This window comes from Nestor notabilis, unplaced genomic scaffold (assembly GCF_000696875.1).
Source record: "Nestor notabilis isolate BGI_N333 unplaced genomic scaffold, ASM69687v1 scaffold26778, whole genome shotgun sequence".
NCBI classification, from domain to species: Eukaryota; Metazoa; Chordata; class Aves; order Psittaciformes; family Psittacidae; genus Nestor; species Nestor notabilis.
In genome coordinates, this window is record NW_009940047.1 from 1260 (window position 1) to 24180 (window position 22921).

The window sequence follows — 22921 nt, forward strand, 5'->3', positions numbered from 1 at the left end:
CTGACTGGTGCTGCTGACCCTTGGTTTGTTCTCCTGCATACAGTTTAGAAGGAAATTAAGCACAACCTTTAGGTTCTCTGTAATGTTTGCAAGATAGGCATTAAAAAAAAAAAAAAAAAAGCAATGCAATAATATATTAAAAGAAGCCGTAATTACTGCGGGTTTTCTTCTTTGGTTTGTCCTTGTTTTTTAGTACATTTAATGTCTCCTTTATGAGAGGAGGAAGCAAATTACTCGTGACAGAATCAAAAATTAACATAATGTTTTTGCTTTTAGTTTCTCAGTTTGCTTATAAGACCCATAATTTCTTTTTGCAGGTGATTATGCCTTTTAGTGAAAAATCTGATCTGTGAGATGTACTGTAGTTTAATCTTTAGTGTAGAAATGCCTGTCTAGGCAAAGCTTTTTCTCTTGATTCCTACCTCAGAGGTTCTTATTGATGAACTGGGTATTGCAAGCAGCTACAGGAATATATAGGTGCTGCTGTAGATATTTTTGTATTAAAAGAGATGCCATGTTTGCCTTGCAAACTCTGGCCTTTTGGAGTAGTTCTTTTTTTTTTTTTTTTTTCTTTTTTGTTTTTAATAGACAACATGGCGAGCCCGGGTAAAGATAACTTCAGAATGAAAAGCTACAAGAATAATGCACTTAATCCCCAAGAAATGCGAAGACGAAGAGAGGAGGAGGGAATCCAGCTTCGGAAACAGAAAAGGGAAGAGCAGGTGAGTATCTTTGTGAGCTGTTAAATGCTTCTGAAGCTGAATTCAGACACATGAAAGGACTTGAGCAGACGACTCCTGTGGAGCAGAATCCAGAGCACCAGATTGTCTGTTTTCTGTGCAGTCTTGGGGAGCACCAGGCACCTCTCAGAAAAGTAAACAGGAGCACTCTGAAGTCATTAGGGCACACAGAGGAGAGAGCCGTGTCTTAAGTTTAATCTTTAGTCTTGGTTTACACATCTAAGACTGGTCTGGAAAGATACTTTTTTTTTTGTTGTTGTTGTTTTTTTTTTTCCAGTAACGAGTAGAAGCCTTGCATTCTCTTCCAGAGTTTGGGCCAAAGTTGTGTTGTTAGAAGGTTGAGGATTATTTTCATCTTTGAAGCCATACTTCAAATTGCCCAAGAGCTTTCCTAGAGTAACTTAGTAAGGTGGCTACCAGTTAATGATCTCTGAACACATATCTCTGAATATGTATAATTTGCAGTTCTCATTGAATTCTTAGTGATCGGAGTACGTGGAGCATTGTGTAACTTAATGGTTTGTGTTAATTCCTTTACCCCAAATGTTTACTAGTTTCTTGCCAGGAAAGTAAGGAATGTAGTTTATTTTTCTGTTTGGTCTAAAGTGGCTGAATTTGTCTCCCGCAACCTAGAGAGTGTCCCAGGCACTGATCTACAGTCTTCTCTGAGGTGGGAATGCTTACCCTTCTCCTGGGAAAGTGGTGCTACTGCATGGAAAAGAATTTAAATTAGTTGGGCCAGAGAGGTAAGAGTAAGAAGTCATATGATATTGGAGCATTTACCCATGAATGGGTAACTGCGTTGCAGTTCCTCCTGAAAGTTTCGTTTATTTTGTAGTAAATACTCCTTACATAAATTATGAAAATAATGGGTGTTTTCTCTCCCGTGCTAGCTGTTGTAACAATGAGAATGCTGTTATGTTCTCCTTGATCTTAATATGTTGGACTGGTGCTTTTCAACACTTCTTGAATTGGGGACAGCATGTTTATGCAGGGAGATGAGACTGCTTTTGCTCCAGAAGAAATTATAACTGGTAGATAGACCATGATCCTAAACAATAACAATTTATACATTTCAGTCAAGAGCTTCTGTGTCCTTGTTGAGTGCTAGAAAGAATGACTGGAATGCTAGAAAGAATGGCTGGTCTTCCAGAAGTGGAATGTTGTTGTTTCTTCCTTTGTGGGTTTAAATGGAATTAAACCTTGTTTACGTCCAGGATTCTGCAGTTGTTCTGTGTCCAGGATTGTGCTCAGTCCAAAAGTGTGTTGAACAAGGGAGAGAATGCCTTGGTTTAGGTTCCTGTTTGAAACAATGGTAGATGTAAATTGGAGTTGCTTCTGCAGTTTTGGGCACGTACAATAGTAGAAATCTAGGTGTCTATAGGCACCCAGAAGACAAAACCTTCAGGATTTAGCAGGAGGTTTCTTTGCTGTGTTTACAGTGAAAGCTTGGTAACGGGACTGAGATTCTAACATTTATTTTTAAAGATATCAATGTTAATATTCTTAGAATTGTTAATTACAGTAGCTGTAAGTGTAGTATTGGATTAAGTGTAAAAATTTAGGTTTGGTGTCAGGAAGAAAACAGGCTAGTGTGAATGTTTTGTTTGTATGCCAGAAAGTGAAGAGGCATTTGTAAGACATAACTGAATAAATAGTACAGTGCAGGTATGTATTTTGAGTGCAAGCAACGCACGCAGCCGATGGATTTTCAGCTGCATGCACTGTAATTTTTGGACATAAGGAATGTTTAGTGTTACGTAGTTTGAAAGTTCACCTTGAAGGTATACTGTTTTTTCTCCAACTATATTAAAATAGTGTTTCTGGTTTAATCTTTATGCAGTTGTACCTGAAATATAGGTGCTGTTTAATTGTCATGCAAAGAAAGTAACAGATCTTTGACCTTCTGTTGAAGGGAGGAATGCAGTGTGCTGAAATACAAACATTGGCTCTGTGCTGATGATTTTAACCTATAAACTAAAGAAGGAGAAAGTAGGTTGTAGGATACTCTTTCCTGCTTGAAAATAAATGCTAATTATGAGGGATAAAAGACTAAAAGCACAAATATCTGTATCTTCTTTTTCTTACATGTGGAAAAAAATTATGTATCTTTGCTAATTAAACTGAACCTCAGTTTTTAAGTGTCTCTCTGAAGTGCTGCGGTGTGGTTTATCACAATACAGATATAGTAGTGTTTTTCTCTTCTATGTTCCTTAAACTTTCATGTAGAATTCCATTTGCATGGATGAGTGGGAAGGTGAGTAGTTGAAATACTTTTGACTAGTACTGCTGAAAGCATTTCTTCAAGTGTATGTCATAAGTACCCGCTCTGTGGTAAGCTCTGATGACTCCCAAAATTTCTTCTTTGTTTAGCTGTTTAAACGCAGAAATGTTTCTCTACCGGGAAATGAAGAATCTATGGTAGAAAGTCCAATTCAGGATCCTGATGTCAGCTCCACTGTACCTATTCCAGAGGTAATATTTTAGAGTGTGTTTAAGAATGTTATCTGTTAATGTGCATAGTACTAGATGTAAGAAATCCTTCTTTAATTTTTAGGAAGAAGTTATTACAGTAGATATGGTGCAGATGATTTTCTCGGATGATCCTGATCAGCAACTCACAGCAACTCAGAAATTCAGAAAATTGCTATCTAAAGGTATGTAAACATTGCCTGATTTTTATTTTTTTTTTGTGCCTTTTGTGTTGTTATTTCAGTCATAGTCAGTTAACCTTTAGTTTTTTTTTTACTTTAAAATAGAGCTTGCTGAAGCTTCTAGTTCTGTTTATAGAGAAACCGTGCCAAATCTCTTCCACCCTAATGGCTAAATACAGAAAGCTTCATTATTCTAATGTTAAGTCTTTCAGACAAAGTAACAAAAGCAAGGATATTTTGATGGAAGTGTCCAGGACAGTACTAACTGCACACTAACATTACTTACAGTACTTGTTGCAGTGATTCAGTTTCTGATTCTCATTCTGTAATTAAGGGGAGAAGAATTATATGGTGCCAAAGAACAGTTGCAACTTGTTTTTGTTGAGACTGTAAGACGTGCAGTCTGAAATTAATGCTGGTATTTGTATAGCATGATGGGTAAAGGTATGCTTGGTCATTTAAATAGTATCTAATCATAACTGCTCTTCCACTGACCTGAGGTGCTGATTGAAGGAACACTGTTTTGTAATGTGTTACTAGTGTGCCAATGGAGTATGTGTTATTATTATACGTAATAGGGTGTTTATGGAGATGATCCTGCAGTCTTCTGAAGTCAAAAGTTTAGCTCCTTCATTTGAGATTAAAATGATTGAATGCTAAAAGTTATGATGAGAACTGAGAATTATATTCATGTTCGGTGTCATACTGAAAAAGTAATTTGTTTGGTCTTTTTCGGTTGTCTTTCTTTTGTTTGTTTGTTTTTTGGGTTTTTTTTTGTTAGACTTAACACAGGTATGTTTGGTTTTTTATTCCCTAGAGCCTAATCCACCTATAGACGAAGTTACACAAAAACCAGGAGTAGTACAGAGATTTGTGAAATTTCTGGAGAGGAATGAGAATTACACTCTGCAGGTGACTTTGGCTCATACTCATTAGGGGTTTGGAATGGGATTAGAAAGCTCCCAAAAGGACTTTGGAAAGCATATGATTTTTTGTTTGGTTTTTTTTTTATCTCTTTTTTTCAATAGCCAAATTTAATTATTTTTAACCACTGAAGCTGTAAATTTTTAGTTCTCTGAAATGTCAGTTATTGCCACTGAAACTGTGATTAGACTCCTGTGAATTTCAAAGTAGTCTTTAGGGTTATGTATTCAGCTGGTCAAATACTTGGGTGTTGAAAGCAGAATGTGTTCAGGAGGGTTTCCAGAGTGGTATGTTAAGATCATCGACACTGATGTGTGAGCAGAATCTGTTTTGTGTTGAGTATATTGTACTACTTTTCAGTGGAAATTTTAGAAAGGAAGAAAAAAAAAGTACAGGAACAGAAAGGCTTGACAAAACCTTTTTAGAAAATCTTTGAAGAATATATAACTAAAATACAAGTAACTAGTTCTGCCTACTTGTGGTAGCCCATAGTATGGAATTTAGGCCATGTGTACATTTATACTATAAGGATTATATTTAATACAGAGTAAACAGAAGGGATTTATACTAGTTAATAGAGATTTGTAATCTTCCTTAGAGTTAGTGCTGCAAGCCAAAACCTAAAACTAACTTCACTGCTGTTAGTTCTTATTAAGTAGAGATTTTGTCAATGCCAATTATATTACTGTATAGAAAGTACAGTAATAGTAATAACTGCATTTCAGTAGAAAGGGAAAAAAAGTTGGAAAATTGACCTCCGTGACTCTTGCATCAAACTGTTTTTTATGAATTTAAGTTTTACTGCTAAATGGTTTAACATGGTCTTCTCTGTGCTCCTAAACAGTTTGAAGCAGCTTGGGCTTTGACAAACATAGCCTCTGGAACTTTTCTTCACACCAAAGTTGTAATTGAAACTGGAGCTGTTCCAATTTTTATTAAGTTGCTTAGTTCCGAACATGAAGATGTACAGGAGCAGGTAACTGGTTTATAACTACTTAAAATTAATTTATTAATTTGGGGGGGGTGTTGGTTAGAGAGGCTTGGAGTCCCATTTGCCTGCTAGCCCATCCATCTGGCTTCAGGAAGAGAAAAACTTACCTTTGGTGTTTCCTTGAACCTATTTTTTGTCTCATGTTACTGAGTAAAGAAAACATCTAATTTCTCTTGCATTTTGGTTTGGTTTTGGTGAGGAGGAGATTGTTATGTTTGAGAGGCTGTAATTTACTGGCTTTTATTCAGCATGTTTCAAAGTTTGTATAGCGAAAGTTTTGATGTAACATTTTTTTATTCCTTGTATGTTGTTTGCAACTTTGAGTTTTATTCCATCTATTACACATAGTAACACAGGTACCTATGAAAAGAGTACATACATCCTTCTTATTGCAAAGCATGTGAATCAGTGTATTTTCATAACAGAAGACTTGAAAGGGTGACTTCAGTGTAGGTAATTGACTTTGTGCAAGTTCACAAAAAATGCAATATAGAAATCAATCTTCTGAAATGCTGTATTTGGAATGATACTGCTTTTTCTTATTCTATAGCATTTACTGTAAAAAATGTAGAGATAATCTGTATAAATTCACTTGAGTGCTTTGCTTTTTAAGGCAGTGTGGGCTCTTGGTAACATTGCTGGTGATAATGCAGAATGCAGAGACTTTGTTTTGAACTGTGGAATACTACCACCCCTCTTGGAGTAAGTATTGTAAATTAATACTATAACTATAGTGTACCAGTATAGATAACTGTAAACTTCAACTTAAAATTTATTTTTAAAAAATAGAAACTTTTTGCTAAATTGAGAATGTTTCTCATTTATTATATTACTACTGATGTAGTGTTTTTGCATTACCTGAGCTTCATGTATATCTTTAGTTAGTTAGTCCATGACTGGAAGCTTTCCAGTGTTTGCAAAAGGAGAGGAGTGTTATTTCACAGGTATGACATTTATGTATTGTGCAGAACTCTGTGTTGCCAGAATTCTGGCTATGTGGGGTGGGGCATATGATTTAGTTCACACTTGCATTTGTGTGATTCCACCTGGGTGGACAGTAGGCTGGTTTCTCCACCTTTGTCCAGTAGCTCCAAGATCCGATGTTGCTATCTATTTGCTTAGTGAGGTGACCTGGCAGAGCAGCTGTTACGTGAGCTGCGTTCCACCAGAAAATTTCTCTTTGCTAGGAATATCATTCCAGCATTTACTATACACTTTCAATAGGAGGTAAATGTAGCTCTATCAGAGGAAATACTCTCGAAATTCGTAAAATAGCTTAAAATACAGAGGAGACTGTGATTACCTTCCTTGAGGATTTCAAGGATTAACAGCTTTAGACATTTTGAAAATGAACTTCATTTTTCAGATGCTGAATCTTTTATATTCTATTCAGCAAAAATAGTAAAGGTTGGGGTGTTAGTTTTTTGGTGTGGTGTTTTTTTTGTTTTTTGTTTTGTTTGTTTGTGTGGGGTTTGTTTGTTTTGTTTTTTCTTTAGGATCTTTTAAGTTTTAACTTTTTATGGAACTATTTTTATTGTTAATTGCATTCTCTGAATGAAAACATCGAAGTTAGTTCTAGGGAGGGTTGCATCTCCTAGTCCCATCTGAAGACCCTCAGGAAAGATCAGTTGAATGGTTTTTCCTGTGAGCAGTGTTTTACTTTATAGACATATACCCGATTTGGGAATGATATGTCCACACAAAATAATCTACTTAGATTCAGTTGATTCTAAAAAAAAATAAATTTGCAGCATGCAAGCTATGAAGAGAAATAAACTGAAATTAGGACCCAATATGAGAATTTCTTTTCCAAATTTGAGGTGCTGTTGGTAATACTAGGCATAAAATGACTTACCTTTTCAATAAGAAATGATTATTTCTATTATTCTTGTCTCTTTGACAGACTGTTAACCAATTCAAATCGTCTTACAACAACTAGAAATGCAGTCTGGGCTCTCTCAAATCTCTGTAGAGGAAAGAACCCACCTCCAGACTTCAGTAAGGTATAATAAAGTAACTCATTTTTACAAATCAGAAGACGACCTTTGCTTGTAATATGTTATAACTCACAGTCTTTGAATCTGGAGATAGACTCAATTTTATCTTTTTAATGTAATCACACAGCTTTCTCCAGTATGTGGTTATAAAGACAGGAATACTTGAGAGGCTAGTAGGAATATTAGCTTCTTATTTTCATTTTAATTAATTTCTCGTAAGGTTAATGGCATTAAAAAGATATAAAGAACTGAACACGGAATATTCTGGTAGAAGAGACTGAGGATAAATGATCATTAAAGAGAATTTGGAGAGAATTTACATGTCTTGATGTTTACCTCTTGAAGTAGTAATTTCTGTCATTGCTACTTAACAGTTCTTCGAGAGATATTAACAAAAAGGGGGAATTTCTGATGTCAACTCATCAATCACCTCACAGTTGTTCTAAGTTACATCCCTCATTAGTGTTTTTTTTTCTGGTAGTAAAGAAAAAAAAAAACAAACCCAAGACTTTTTGCTGCTTAGATGCTTAAAACATCAGTGGAAAAGGATGCCCCATAGGCAGCTACTAATAAGAACAGGTCCTTTGCATTTTGCCCTTTGCAGTAACACCAGTTGGACACCTAAAGGAGGCTGAATAGCATAACTGATGTAAGATAAAGAATTAAGCTCTAACAAAAAATATGAAACTCCCAAGCTGTACAGCTGAAACCTGTCAGGTTCCAGGTGGTGTTAAGATGGTTTAATTCATTTGGCTCTTGTCTGTGTGGTACCTGTAGGAGATTAAGGCCAGAGACTACAGTTGTAGTGAGAACCCAAGTCAGCTGTTGTTTCTTTGATTTGGTTCAGTGAATGCTGAGTCCTCTGTGAATGACTCTTTAGTTTTTGTGGCAAAGCAATTGTATAATTGGTTATTACAAATAACATCCAGTACTCCTACAAAGACAGTAATATCAAAAAATGTTACTACTTTGAAATTCTGTTCACTGGGTGATTCAAAAAAGCATCAGTAATTCCTGATCATCTAGTTATCTGTAAAAGCAGATGGTTTTTTGATGAACAATTATATACCTAATATAGTATATCTAAATAAATAGGCTGTGAATCAGAATTTATCCAGTTTGCCTGTTTGAATTGGATATCTAGTTTAATTGGGAAGTGTTCCACTTAGATCCTGATTCATTAATGAGCTCATGTGCTTTGGCAGTAAATAGTTTTTCACTTTTTCACCTTTATGCCGTTGCAGAATGTTCTCTGAAAGTTGAAAAATACAAACCACCTGATTTTATGCAATATTTTTCTTTAATCTAGGTTGCACCTTGCTTAAATGTTTTATCAAGATTGTTGTTTAGCAGTGACCCGGATGTGTTGGCAGATGCTTGCTGGGCCCTCTCTTACCTTTCAGATGGTCCCAATGACAAAATTCAAGCTGTTATTGATTCTGGAGTATGTCGAAGATTGGTAGAGTTGCTGATGTAAGTCCTTTCTTCACCAAATAAATGTTTTTACAGTATTGTTAATATTAGATTTAGATTGAGTTGTCTTTTCTCGCCTTAAGTCTGAATTTTTGTGTGGAGTGATGAATATGTATTTATCTGAAACCTTTCAAGTTGCTTGATAGGTTACCTGGCTCCTGGGTTTTTTCGCTGAGATTGACAGTGAAAAAAGTTTTCTCTAATGTATTCATTTATATTGCTTAAAATTTAATGTAGGATTTCATTTACATGGAGGAATAGAAAGGTGAAGACTGAGTTTGAATTGTAAATTAGTTTCTCATCTCATCTTACTATTAACTTTAAATTTCATTGTTGTATTTTATTTTCTTACCTTTCCAGGAGATGTAGTTGCAGTACTGACAGTTCTTGGACTTGGGAAGTCCAGAAGCAGGCTTATGCCACTTTTGAACTGTTGCAATATATTTGGTTTATGGTTCATTATTTTCCTAGAAAGGGAGACTAAATCCCTGTGTTTGCATGAGGACTGCAGGATATGTCAGGGATAGTATTTCTCAGCACTGACTGCTCAGCAGAGTTCCCTGTGGAAAGCTCACTAGTGTACCTGTCAGGACACGGTGAGGTTGCTTTCTGTAGAATCTTTAGAACAGGTTTCCCTCCCCCACACCTCAGATGATTGAATATGGGCTTCATGTACTGGCTTATAGGGTTATTGACTTAGAATAAAAGGGGGGCTGCTAAGTTTTAATTTAGCTCTAATAATACCACTTTCGCTGCTGTGGCTATTGAATGGTGTAAGTTCCAGAATTGTACTGAATAATACTTGAGCTGGGTGAAATGAATTTGCTGGACAGATAGATTTTTTTAAGTTGTGTTGTTCCATAGAGATGCCCTTTGCTTGAGCAATTCAGTATTGGGCTTGCAGTTGTCAAATTTGCCTAAGCAGGAGGAAAGTGTAAGAAGTAATACAGTGTTTTTTTATAACTAAAAATTTAGAACCTGAAGTGAACCTGGTTCACTGAAAATGCAGAACTATACTTTAACACTTAGTAATATCAAGCAATTTAATATTTGTCTCCAGGCATAATGATTACAAGGTGGTATCCCCTGCATTAAGAGCAGTTGGAAATATTGTTACCGGGGATGATATCCAAACACAGGTAAGACTACTTGATTTAAGAAAAATGAATTGGCAGGACAGAATTTTGTAAAAATTGTGACACAGTACATGTCCAGTACAGGTATTGGCATACGTCAGTGAAAGAGGTTCTGTATAAGTCTATGTTTTTAATTTGACAGTTTGGGCTGCTATTTCAAATATGAAGTTACCGTAAGAATTAACTTTTTTTTACGGTACTAAATGTAGAAGATTGCTTTATTCCCATATGGTACTTTGAGTGTTGCTTCCCCCCCCACACTTTTTCTTTTTCCTCCTTAGTGGAGCTTCACTTATTTCTTATTCCCATTTTTAAGTATTACAATGCTTACAAGTGAAAACTTTGACTGCAACAGTCCTACTTGATTTGCCCATAAATTTGTATGTGATAGTCTTACTGATGCAATTTGTTCTAAAGATTTATTTTTTAATTTTAGGCAATGGAATTGAGTTTGAAGAAATGCAGGAAATACTAAGCCATTTTCTGCTTTAAAGAAAATGGTGTCTAAAAGGCTGAAAGACTAGTCTGAAGGAAAATAAGGAAATCGTTTAATTACATAATATTCTGTGAGCCTATAGGACAGTGTTGTGGCTTAAGGCTAGCTGGCAACTAAGTACCATGAATCCATTTGTTCATGCCCCTTCACCCCCCTTCCCCCAGGTGAAATGGGGAGAAGAATTGGAAGAAGGTAAAACCCATGGATTGAGATAAGAACAGTTTAATAATTGAAATGAAGTAAAATATAATAGAAATAATAATAACAATGGTAATAATAATAGGCAACAAGAAAGACAGGAGAAATAAATTTGGAAAACATGAGTGATGCTCACCACGCGCTCACTGGTACCCAGCCTGACCCGAGCAGTGATCAGCCCCTCCCAGCCAACTCCCCTCCAGTTTACATACTGGGCATATTGTGCTGTGGTATGGAATACCCCTTTGGCCAGTTTGGGTCAGGTGTCGTGTCTCTGCTTTCTCTTGGCTTCTTGTGCACCTCCTCACTGACAGAGCATGAGACTGAAAAGTCCTTGGTCAGGGTAAGCATTACTTAGCAACAACTAAAACATTGGTGTGTTATCAGCATTATTCTCAGATGAAAGCCAAAACACAGCACTGCGCCAGCTACTGGGAAGAAAATTAACTCTATCCAAGCCAAAACCAGGACAGAGAGGATTTTGCTAAGGAATTAAACAGAAAACATCTGTCTTTGTAAAAAAAACAAATTAATAAATAACTATACAAATTAGATTTGTACTCTGTTACTTGTATTCTAACCTTAAACAGCCTTATTCAGACCTGCTTTTGTCAGTCTTCTGGTCTGAACTTAAACTTGAGAGCAGATTCTTTCGAATTGCTGGATTGTCTGTTCACCACACTGCAGCATGAAAGACTTTAATTTTGCAGGATGCTATCTATGATACTTTGTATAATATAAATGTGTTGCAGAATATTCTTTCGAAAGCGTTTTTCTAATGTATGTATATTGCATAAGCCTATGTGTGTATATATATGTGTATTCTACATAATTTTAAATCCTCACTTTTTTTTTAGGTGATTCTAAACTGCTCTGCATTACCCTGTCTCTTGCACTTGCTTAGTAGTCCCAAGGAATCTATTCGCAAAGAAGCATGCTGGACTGTTTCTAATATTACTGCAGGAAACAGAGCTCAGATTCAGGTAAAGCCTGTATATTTATTCTTTGGGTTTGTTTTCATTTTACTAGTCCACTTGGTTCTCCTTCACAAGGAGAAATAAGTAGATACTACATTGACTCTGCATTATTTGTTTTAGTCCTAACTGTATTATTTTACCTAATGTGAATGTTTTCTTCTAAATTTTGAGTGGTAATTATAAATAACTTCATAAAGTAATACTTTAAAAATAGCTGTCCTGATTTGTACTAGAGAAACCGATTAATTTCTCTCAAAGTTACGTGGTTGATGCTTATAAATGAAATGAAAGGATACTTCTATCTGAGATAAACATTTGTTATTTTTCCCTGTGGGAACAATACTACTGGTATATTCTTTTTAATTTTGTTCTGCATTGTAATACATATGGTAAAGTAATAAGTATTTTTCCTTTTAAAAAAGTTGAAACAAAACATCTTGTACAAAGTCCAGTGTAAAGTGGACAGTTCTACCAATTTGGTAATGTTGGAAACTTTGCTTGGATTAAAAACCTGAGTGATGATTGCTTTGTATTCTTGTGGAAACTACTAAATCCTTACTACTGCTCCAGGTGTCTGGAGTTACCTGAAAAAAGGTTCTGGTCAATAAAAATGAGAATTCTGAACCAAGAGTACATGTTTCAGTATAGGTTGGGTTTTGGTGGGTTTTTTAGGTTTTGGTTTTTTGGGGTTTTTTCCCCCATTTTTCCCCTACTTCAGTCAGAGATTACAATGTTACATCTTCTTGTCTCCAGTTGTAGACATAATTTTTCTATGGACTTCACAAACCTGAATAAAATGGACAAAGTGAAGTTTTGTTCTGCGGCTTGATCTCCAGTTCAAAACCTCAGGTTTAGTGCTTACGTCGTAGGACTTTCCAATGAGCAGTATTCTGCTCATTGAGCAGTCTCTGCCTATTCAATGTGCAGTATTCTGTCCACCAGAGACAAATAAATCAAAAAAAGATACTCTGATGGCTGCTGCGGTGCAATGTTGGAATAGTTCTCAATTTCAGTTTGATGTTTCTAGTTCACCAATCTAGTAGTGAACTAAGAAAACACTGTTTGGTATCAACAGGCATTGTTGACTCTTGTAATGAAGCGTATTAGTGTTCTTTGTGTATACTAGATCTGCATTAATAACAATAAAATATTACCATTTAATCTCTTAGGCTGTTATAGATGCAAATATTTTTCCAATATTGATTGAAATTCTTCAAAAAGCTGAATTTCGCACCAGAAAAGAAGCAGCATGGGCCATAACTAATGCAACATCAGGAGGAACCCCTGAACAGATTAGGTAAGTTTGTATATGTGACTATTGCCTCTGCCTGAGTATCTTCTCTAAGGCATTCTTATTTCTGTATTTGAATCTTCACAAACAGCAACAAAATCCTAAACACAACTATAATTCCTTGAAATTATCTGTACAGGGACTAAAAATGTAGATATTCAGAAAAAATTAGTGAAATACATGCGGTAGTCTTAATAATAAATTGACTGGTACTACTTCGTTTCTGTAATGTTACACCTAAAGCTTTCAGAGGGTTATCTTTCAGAGTTGAGAACACACACAACTGGAACAGTTAATGAACAGCGTGAGTGTTTGAAAATGGAAAACTCTGGGAGAGTTGTTTAGAAAACTTTTGCAATGGGATTGTATCTTTGTGGAGAGACTTCAGGAATTTTAGTGGTTTCTTCATCGATTTTAAACTTACTTATCAGTATTATTTTAAAGCAGGTATCTAAACTCCTTTTTCAAAATTGAGTCTTTACTGTCAGCAGTTGTGTATGTGCTGCAAAAATTGGACTTCTTGAATGACTAGTATAAAATACTTTCTAGTTTCCCTGAATACTGTCAGCATAGCGATCAGTTTGAATCAGTCAATAAATGGATGTATAAATGGCTGTGTATTATTTGGAAGCCAAAAGTGAAAGTGATATGATAACTCTTCCCATGCATATGGGAAATCTGTTGCTATAAATGCATGCTTGTTTGGTTTAAATTTAAACAATTCTGTTTTTCTTAAAACCACTAATAGTTATCAGAGGTGAGGAAAGTTTGTTAGTGGTTTTCTGCTATTACTTTGCTTGCATAATGTAACATCTTAAAATTTAGCATATTTTAAATAAATTTTAATATGTTTGCAACACCATAAAAGTAAATTATTGTTACAAAATACAGATACGTTATCTGTGTCATGAAGTTTTAGACTTTTTTTGTGTCCTCAAGGTACTACTGTGTAACTGCAGAATAATTTAAAACTACTAAATAAACTTCATTAAAACAACCTTTTGATGCAGGCAAACATTACTGTCTTCATTTTACTTACTAGAAACAAGGACACGGATTCTGACTTCTAAAAGTTCATACACAATTTTGTGCAAAGTTGGAAAAAGGAATAGAATACTCAGAATCCAAATATTCTTTTTTTATACTTAAAATTATGTCTTTCTCTTTATAATAGGCAATGCTAATATCTTAGTGAACTGACAGTGTGAACTATGCTAGCACAGAGCAGCATCCAGTGTTCTTATCAAGTAAACACATTAGAGAGAGATTTGTGCCACTACCAAATTTTGGATGTCTGAGAAAAGAACTTCTACCAAAACTAACTTTTTCTGTAACATTCAGTTAGACCCATCTGAAAATCATAAGTGAAAAGGAGTTGAAAAGACTCCAAATTTGACATCTAGTTAGGAATATGCACATTACATTTTCTCATTGGGATAAATTAGAATATTCATTAAATTCCAGACTAAGTTTATTTTTTGCGTTGTTAAATGTGTTAGATTTTTTTTCTTCAGTCACTTTTTTAAAGCAAAATTAAGGACCAGTATGATAGAATGGCATGTCAGTTTAAATGTGCTGGATTATCAGTCCTTCTTTTTCCTCCCCTCTGGTTTTCTGCTGTTACAAAGGTATTTGGTAGCACTAGGTTGTACCAAGCCTCTGTGTGACCTCCTGACTGTGATGGATTCAAAAATAGTACAGGTGGCTTTAAATGGACTTGAAAATATTCTGCGCCTTGGAGAACAAGAGTCTAAGCAAAATGGAATGGGCGTTAATCCTTATTGTGCCCTTATAGAGGAAGCATATGGTAAGAAATTACTTCTTGTTAAAACCACATATCTGAACTTCCGTATTTCAGGCTGTAAAAACAAACCCATTATGAACTGTTTTGAAATTTGTAGGTAAGCTTAATGTAAGAATTACTTCAAGCATAAGTGGACGTTAAAGCATCATAAATCAAGTAATGTAATATGGTGGGAAAGTGGTTAAATGCAGAAAACCTGTGAATGTTTGTGGTCAGTTTATGAAATGTCTGTCAGGAGAAACATTTTCAGGAATATTTAACATGAGTGTCCTAGTCTGTTGGAGCCTTGGTTTGCATGAGTTTATCAGCCAATCCTAAATAGAGTTTTATTATTTCAATACGTAGTAATGTGTGGTACTTACAACAGAGATGCGAGATCAGAGTTTGTTTTACTTATTTCCAAAGTCAGATCACTTTTTAGCATAGTAAATATCAGTAATAGCAAAATCAAATTCAGGTCATGAAATTAATTAGGTTTTGTAGTTAATTTGTGAAAGTATTTTGTTCTGTTTACTGTTTTAAGAGTTGTTGAATTAAATGATATTTTTATATATAGTATCTTCAAATTTTTAAATTTCAAGATAGCAGACTGCGCCCAGTGACAACTCCATAATAGGAGATAGGACCTAAAGTTGGGGAAGACTGAAAAAGTAAAAGAAAAGAAATAGGGATATTGGAAATTGCTATAGCGAACGTTTTTGTGCTGTCCTAATCCTATACAGATTTGATTTCCTTGTAGGCATGGCATATTTCTTTGCAGGTACTAGACCTGCCTTCTCCTCCTCCTTAGTTTAATTGATATTCTTCTAGCGTAGCTTTAAAATTAGTTTGGACAGCAGAAATTGAAGACTAGAAATAATATGGGTTCAGAAATTAATATAATTGAATTAATTTAACTTTGAATTCATCATTCATTTTAAGCAATTATATTTTGAAAATGTTTTGTTTTGAATTCAGGACTTGATAAAATTGAATTTCTCCAGAGGCATGAAAACCAGGAGATCTACCAAAAGGCTTTTGAACTCATAGAACATTATTTTGGTGTTGAAGAAGAGGACTCCAGTATTGCACCTCAGGTGGATGAAAGTCAGCAGCAGTTTGTGTTTCAACAGCAGGAGGCTCCAATGGAAGGGTTTCAGCTGTAAACTACTGAAGTGAAGACAAGCATAGAATGTAAATACTTGTAGGGTTTTGGGTTAGGTGTTTGTTTTGGTTTGTTTCTTCCTCAGAGTCTTTCCTTTATGGCCAAAGTTAGAGGAAAAGTTGAGTATGTTTTGCAGAAATAGATGAAGAAGCAGCTCATGCACTTTTATATATTGTGTTAGATACAACTGTTCTTTGTTTTGTATTTGTGTTTTTCATTATCTCTTATGTACAGAAAACAACTGTGAGTAATCATGTCTAAAGTAAAGCATTAAATGTGATTTAACAAGAACTGTTAAGCTAAGACTTTGTAGGATTTTTAGGTAGTGGTTCTGAAATTTTCATGTAGTCTCAAACTGCATATCAGCAATACAGTTACTGACGGTTGCATTTTTGGCAGTAGGCTTGACTTGCCCAGTCTCTATCAAATCTACCTCTTGTATTGAAGCAAAAACATTGCTTCAGAACTAAGGCATGAATTAAAGATGAGCTTGCAAGAAGCTGAATTGGAATGTGAAAAATATTTATTTAAATTGTGAAATTTTTATGCATTACTTACTTTACAACACACTGTTGGAATTTATTTATAAGAAGTATTTAAAGACATAATAGAGATACATATATAATACTAATTACCTAATATAATATTGAGTATATGAAAAAGCTTTTTCCGAATTATGTGGAATGAGAACTATTTCAGAAGTTTTCCAATTGGAATCAGCAGAGGGCTTGCTGGTCATTTGATGTTAGCTCTGTAATTAAAGCTGCTAAATGGCATTAAAAGTCAGCCACAAGTACAGTACTTTGCAGTGGAAGCAGTTGCTGTAGTTACCACAAGAATGCCGCAATTACGAGTGACAGATGCTGATTTGCACAAATCACCAAGCAGATGGCTTACAGCTGTCTTCTGTCAAAGTGTGGTAGCACCCCTAGTTTGAGAAACATTGCAATGTTTGCCTTTCTAGTACAGTAGGTTCTTGAAAGTTTAGACAGTAGATGTTATTTTTTTAACCAAATATGCTACTGCCACTTGAATTGTTCTTTGACTAATTCGGTTTTCTTTTGGTTAAGACAATAGAAATACTGCAGTGAAGAATGAATAGTGAATTACTCTTTTCCAGTTGAAGGAAAAGTTTGTTGTACTGTAAATAGCATTAAGTATGTGGACACCAAAACTAACTAGAAGTTATTGTCATCTAAGTATTTAGGCTCTACAATATACAGTATTTGCTGTTAAACACTAAAATAGAATTCTGGTATTTACCTTAACAATTTTGAATACAGAAAAACGTATGCTCTGCTTTGACTTGCATATAAGTAGTGTTTCTGGTGTATTAGTAGTATATCTCATTTGGAGAAATCAGTACTTTGGGTTAACTCTGAAGTATGATTATTTTTATTACCTGTATTAATGTATTAACATCAAACTCCTGGGATAAGTGAAATCCTTGACATAAGAGAGCATTTCATGCTTCATGAAAAGCTGCAGTTTCTACTTAAATTACTTACCCCATGGCACTGTGCTTATCACTAAACAATGTTTCAATGCACTGAAAAATACAGGTTAAAGATGGTATCGTTTGCAGTACCATTTTATAATATTTTTATCATGCAAGTTAAGATTCTAAGATGTTTCACTTTGATGTTACAGCAATATATACTATATTGTAATTGAATGTGGGACTTGAAGTGGATTTTCTAAGATTAATGGTCAGTTTTGACTAAGATGTAACTGGGAGGGAAGAAACCTCTTTTCAAAGTCTTTTTAGTGAAAGATGAAAGTGTAAGAAGTGTATATAGGAGTGCTGTTACTTTATGAACTCTGAATAATGAGATATTTTAGCAAATGACACTTTAAACCTAGATTTGTACAGCATACGACAGTTTTGAATAGTGTAATAATCTTGAGTACAGCTGCCAAATTTTCATATAATGCTAGATGATTGTATTTATGCCCTTTTTACTCTCATAGTTTTAGGTTTTCATATACTGACCTTCCTTCTTTCCTGTGTGCCCCCCCCATCTGTTCAAAGTACAGGGTAACAATAATGGAAATTTACCAGGATGACTAGTAAATGCTGAATTTCAATGTCCTTCTAGTGTAAGAAAAATATTCAGGTAACAGGGTATTTTGTTGTTTCTAACAACCTTGTTTTGATAACATAACCAGCTGTGCCTGCTTTTTATTTGGAGAACCCTGTAAAAACTTCATTTATAAGCCTCTCTAATGTAAACCAAATCTGAACTGTAAGAATCTTTATGTAAAGACTTGAAAATGAAGAAAAGAGGGGACATTTAAAGTATTGCATTTGTTTTGAAAGAATGTCTTCAGTTGTGTGGATATATTATTCTATATGTGTGAACAGTTAGTGACTGCACTTTACGCATTTAGATAAACTATATTTCATGCCTCTGATACATTTAAGTGTGATGGTTTAAAAGGGAACTAAAAATGATGACTTTGGCTAATAGAAATAATTATTTAAACTCAACATATGATTTACCCTAAAATTGTTAATGAAAGTTCTTTAAAGGATAAACGTACAGGATGGCCTCTCCTATATTATCACTGGGTTTACATCCCACTTTGTTAAAAAGCACCTAAACAAAAAAACAGAGATAATGACTGAAGGTCAGCTCTGGTATACTCATTTGCAGGCAGGGGCGTGAATATGATGTTGAAACCAGCATAGAGAGAAAAAAAACTAAAAATAACTGTGAGAGGAAAATCTTTAAGTCTGGCATTTGATAATGGACTCTGAAGTGCCCCATCAGTTACAAAGTGTTTAAAAATACAGGGGGTTGTGGTTCTGGCTTTAATTAAAAGGGTACCATTTGTTCTGCTTAAATGTGAATATTAACTAGCTAATCTATGCAACTATGCAGAGCGTAAGAGTATTTTTTTTAGTTCCCTACTCTTGATACACTGAATCATATCTAATTTTTTCATTGTTGCACTTTTGTCTGAGGACTGGTTCATACAGCTTTTTAATTTTCTAGTATTTGCTTTAAACACTGTTGCTAGCAGCAATCAGAAAATAGTAATAATGTTGACACACAAATGAGCTAGCTGTAGAACACATTTTCAACTGGAAAATATTTATTGTTGGGTCTGTTTTTTTAAAAACAGAAAAGATGCACTATTGTCTTTCCTCCACAGTTAATTCTCAGTTGGTTTAAAGTTACTAAATCATACAACTGAGGATTTTTGTAATAGGTGTGCCAATTGATACGTGAAATTTAACTGCGACCTCAAGAGTTCACTGAAATCTGGAATGAGAAATTTCATTTACTTATGGCACAACATGTTCACGTAACGTGTGGGAACTAAATTTGCCTATATGAACTTCAAATAGTAATAGTGCATCTTTAAATCCAGGCCAAAGGCCCATTACTGTAACAGAACACATGAATAGTATGCAATATTATGGAATGTTAAATCTCCAAATACCGTACAGAAACCAATAAAACCTATTTTACAGATGTTTATTGTATTTATTTAGTGGTTGAAAAAGTGTGACTGTTTAAACTAGAAAATGCATGTGCCTTTTTGAATACAGCATTGAGGCAAATGAATTCAAACTGGCCGATTTGTGCACTGTAAAACTCTGCACTGTCACCAGACAAATTTTGGGGGAGTTAAATAAGTTCTGTAAATACTTAACCAAACATACCTGTCATACCTCATCGCCTTTGAAATTAATTACTGCTTTTAATCATATGCAAAACACTTTTAATCATATTCAACAAGGACATTGAGCATCTCTAATAAAAGAGACCCTCCGTTTCTTTTTGTGATCTTATAACTACCTTTATTGGCTCCTGTGTGTACAATACTACAGTTGTCTGGTTATTGGGGATGTTCACTAATCGCTCTCGGCAACCGTTAATTTTGCTCCCACCAGGACATTTGGCATTGTGTATGAAGTTACTTGGTCTTTGCCTCTGCTGCTAGTGCAGCCTCCTTCCGCCACTTGGCCTTCTTTGCCAAGTTCCAGCTTGTTAAGGACTCGTGACGTGCAGCAGCCTGCAGAAGTAGAACATGCGCTTCAGAGTAGCACAGCAGGAGTAATGGTGCACCCTAGGGAAAGCTACCGCATCCCAAGAACAGCCAGCAGCTACTTACTTGTGAGGGGCAGCAGGATCATTGAGGGTAGGTATAAGCTGCTGCTGTTTATTTAGCTTGTCTGCTGTCCAAAGAATTCCATCATTTTAAAGCATGCTACATGGTAATTAGCTAGTGCTGCACTCACCTTCTTAGCTGAGGCAATCACTGCAAAACAGGCAATGATGGAGAGTCCAATCATGATGTAACAAGCTTTAACTCGAGCTTTGTTTCTTGCCCTGTCTAGCATCTCTGGCCTGCAATTAAAATTATTGAATTGAGTCATTACAAAACTGAAGTTATCTCTTCTTCAAAGCATCAGAGACTTAACAATGCAATGGAAAAATAACAGGTTCCTAAAGGATGCATCTCCAGCTTGCTGTGACTGCTTATGTACATAATACATAGTTACGGTTTTATATATAGGCAAAAGGATATTTGCATAAAGAACTGATTTTATATTGAGAGTAAAATCTTGTAATGATTTCTTCCCCTAAAACACCTTTAGCTTTACTCCAAAGAGGATGAGCAATGGGATGAGGCAGAGCTGGAATTTCTACAGCGGAAGTTCTGCCCAGAGACTTGTACCTAGGCCGAGGGCTGCGGTGCTGCTCTCCAAGGCTTAATGCCACAAAAGAGGGCAAGCCTCACAAGCTGCTATGCCATGCTACTCCCTTCCCTGCCACCACACACAACACAAGCACGTGTTGCACCTCCCGCGTTTCTTCCAGGTGACTGACAAGGCCTGAAGTTCTGAGTAACTGCTTTTGTTTTGTACAATGGTAAAAATCATCTTTAAAGCAAACCACACATCAGACTGGCACATAAAATCATTAATCCACTAATCCATTTGTAGCAACAAAAGCAAAGCCATAAATGTTATTAGGCTGGCTTTTTAACCTAATCATATTTCACAACGCATTAATTGAAACTCTTCTGAAGCAGATTTTCACTTTCTCCCTGCTTTCTGCCTCTGCTTTAAGGAAGACAGACCTGATTATGTTATTCCATAATTGCTCATTAGGGCCTTTGCTACTCAATCCTTAATGAAGGCTGTGGGTAAACCCAGCTGCAGTCAGTAACAGCTCTTTTTGAAAACAAACCAAAAAAAACTCACAAAACCAAACCACAACAACCTTGAATAAGGACAGCAGATTTGACCATTAGTGCAAATTACCTTCAGCAGCTATGTTGTGTTTGCAGGTACTAATAGCTTGCAATTATTTCTATTTTTTTTTAATAGTTAAAGCTGCAACACAGCTTGTATGTTGCACAACAACTTCTTCTAGTATATCAGTAGTTATGATCTTACAACTCTAAAAAGGCTTTGCCCAGCTAGCTACTGGACATTTGTGTGAGCAATTTGTATGTATGGACTGGCAAATGTATACCTCATTATAAACACCTCGTGATGACCTGAACAGCTTTAAGAGCTTCCGAGACCTGTCTGAACTTTTCTCTAGAGGAAGATGGTGAGACTAACAGTGCAAGAAAGGTTGGATCATTTAGAAAACCACTGTTCTGCTCAGCAGCCATCAGTAAAACCATCAGGAGCCAACAGGAGAAGGCAGAGGATGTACTTGCTGCCTGACACAGCTCTGCATGCTGCTTAACCATCGAATAGTTAGGGCTGGAAAGCACCTTAAGATCATCTAGTTCCAACCTCCCAGCCATGGGCAGGGATACCTCACACCAGATCATGTTGCCCAAGCCCCTGTCCAACCTGGCCTTGAACACTGCCAGAGATGGAGCATTTACCATTTCTTTGGGCAATCTGTTCCAGTGCCTCATCACCCTCACAGTAAAGAATTTCCCCTGTTTAAGTTTAAACCCATTACTCCTTGTCCTGTCACTACAGTCCCTGATGAAGAGAAGACACCACCCAAGACAAGGACCATGGACATCCTATGATGATAAAAAGTTGTGCCCTTTAGAGAGACCTCTAAGATGCTGCCTAACATCCTAAGAAAAAGGCAGCAGATGGCATTGGGGTGGTTTTATGTGTTCAGTGGCTGATTCTCGGGGGATGCTGACTTCCAGCGACTCAGAGTGCCACACAATCAGTGTGGTTTGAGTCTAAAAGGACCTTCAAAGATCATCTAGTCCAGTGGGTCAACAAGAACGAGAGGCTAAGGCTACATCCAGTGCTTGGTTTTCCTTGGTGGGTGGGGTATGTTTCTCTCATAACCCCTTGCTCTATTTTTCCTCAAATTCTGTAATAAATCATAACTTACTGGATGTAAATCATTCAGTGAGAGTCATCTCCCTTAGACTGGGAGCTATACTGGTTTACCAATAACATCCTTCTCCAACTGCACGTTAGGAATAAGCAAATAAACAAACCAGTACGTAAGTGTAACCAAGGCTATCTAGTCAGATGGACCCAGTTCTTAACCCCAGGCTCTGGGGACTCCAGTAAGGAACATTTTTTCATCTTAACCTCTAACCAGGACAGGAAACTCTTTTGCCCTCTCATTTGTTTCCAAGTTTTCAGTGCTGAAAAACTGGTTCAAACCCTGTGGAAATGCTTGAGATGAGGATCACGCCACCACTTTCCCTTCAGCTCCATGTTCCCCTTGGACAAGAGCAGTGCACTTACGGGATCCTCTGAGGAATCTCTTCCTCTGTCTTGAAACGCCCAGTCCAGATGAGGATTTTTTTGTCAAACTTCGAAGGTTTGTAACTTGCAACCACTCTGTGAGCCTGCTGGGCTTGAAAAGTGAGAAAAAAACCACTCCGTCAAACTTTGCACTAGAAGGCAATGATGGGTGATCGGAAAGGTGGCATGGGAAAACCCTGCCCGTACTGCTCTCTGCAAGAGGAGCTCAGGGATTAAACTTCGAGGTGTCCGCCTCACAGAGTTATCGCCACGCGATTTCTCGAATCGCCCCGCACGCCATGAGTGGCTCTGCGGGTCCGGTCGGACCTCTCCGCAGCCTGCGGGTGCCCAAGTCAGCAGGAGAACGCCCGGGACCACCCGAGCCGGGGCAGC

The 22921-nt window shown here is 36.2% G+C and overlaps 2 protein-coding genes across 3 annotated transcripts; one reads left to right on the forward strand and one right to left on the reverse strand.

Annotated features, from left to right (window-relative positions):
- The first annotated feature begins 593 nt into the window (after positions 1-593).
- KPNA5 (karyopherin alpha 5 (importin alpha 6)) lies at positions 594-16330 on the forward strand. Of its 2 annotated transcripts, none has more exons than XM_010020163.1 (13): positions 594-722; positions 3114-3215; positions 3298-3397; positions 4212-4306; positions 5163-5294; positions 5923-6011; positions 7213-7312; positions 8616-8779; positions 9840-9918; positions 11467-11592; positions 12756-12883; positions 14506-14684; positions 15639-16330. In XM_010020163.1, the coding sequence occupies exons 1-13, from the start codon at positions 594-596 to the stop codon at positions 15824-15826; spliced, it is 1611 nt and encodes a 536-aa protein (XP_010018465.1). In that variant the 3' UTR covers positions 15827-16330. The 2 variants fall into 2 exon arrangements, with proteins under 2 accessions (XP_010018465.1, XP_010018466.1); XM_010020164.1 differs by having other exon boundaries at positions 3114-3200.
- A 3422-nt stretch (positions 16331-19752) lies between these two features.
- On the reverse strand, positions 19753-22640 carry FAM162B (family with sequence similarity 162, member B; the record flags this gene model as incomplete). The annotated part of the gene is made up of 3 exons (XM_010020165.1): positions 19753-19851; positions 20078-20186; positions 22529-22640. Coding segments are annotated over 3 exons (320 nt in total), but the record flags the coding sequence as incomplete, so codon positions are not given.
- Between the last annotated feature and the right edge of the window lie 281 nt (positions 22641-22921).

What these genes read in the sequence shown, in the direction of transcription:
- KPNA5 (XM_010020163.1), top strand. Translation starts at nt 594, where the DNA reads ATGGCGAGCCCGGGTAAAGATAACTTCAGAATGAAAAGCTACAAGAAT. An exon ending in CCACTGTACCTATTCCAGAG is followed by an intron (nt 3,216 to 3,297) that starts GTAATATTTTAG and finishes TTTAATTTTTAG; the next exon opens with GAAGAAGTTATTACAGTAGA. An exon ending in GAAACAGAGCTCAGATTCAG is followed by an intron (nt 11,593 to 12,755) that starts GTAAAGCCTGTA and finishes TTAATCTCTTAG; the next exon opens with GCTGTTATAGATGCAAATAT.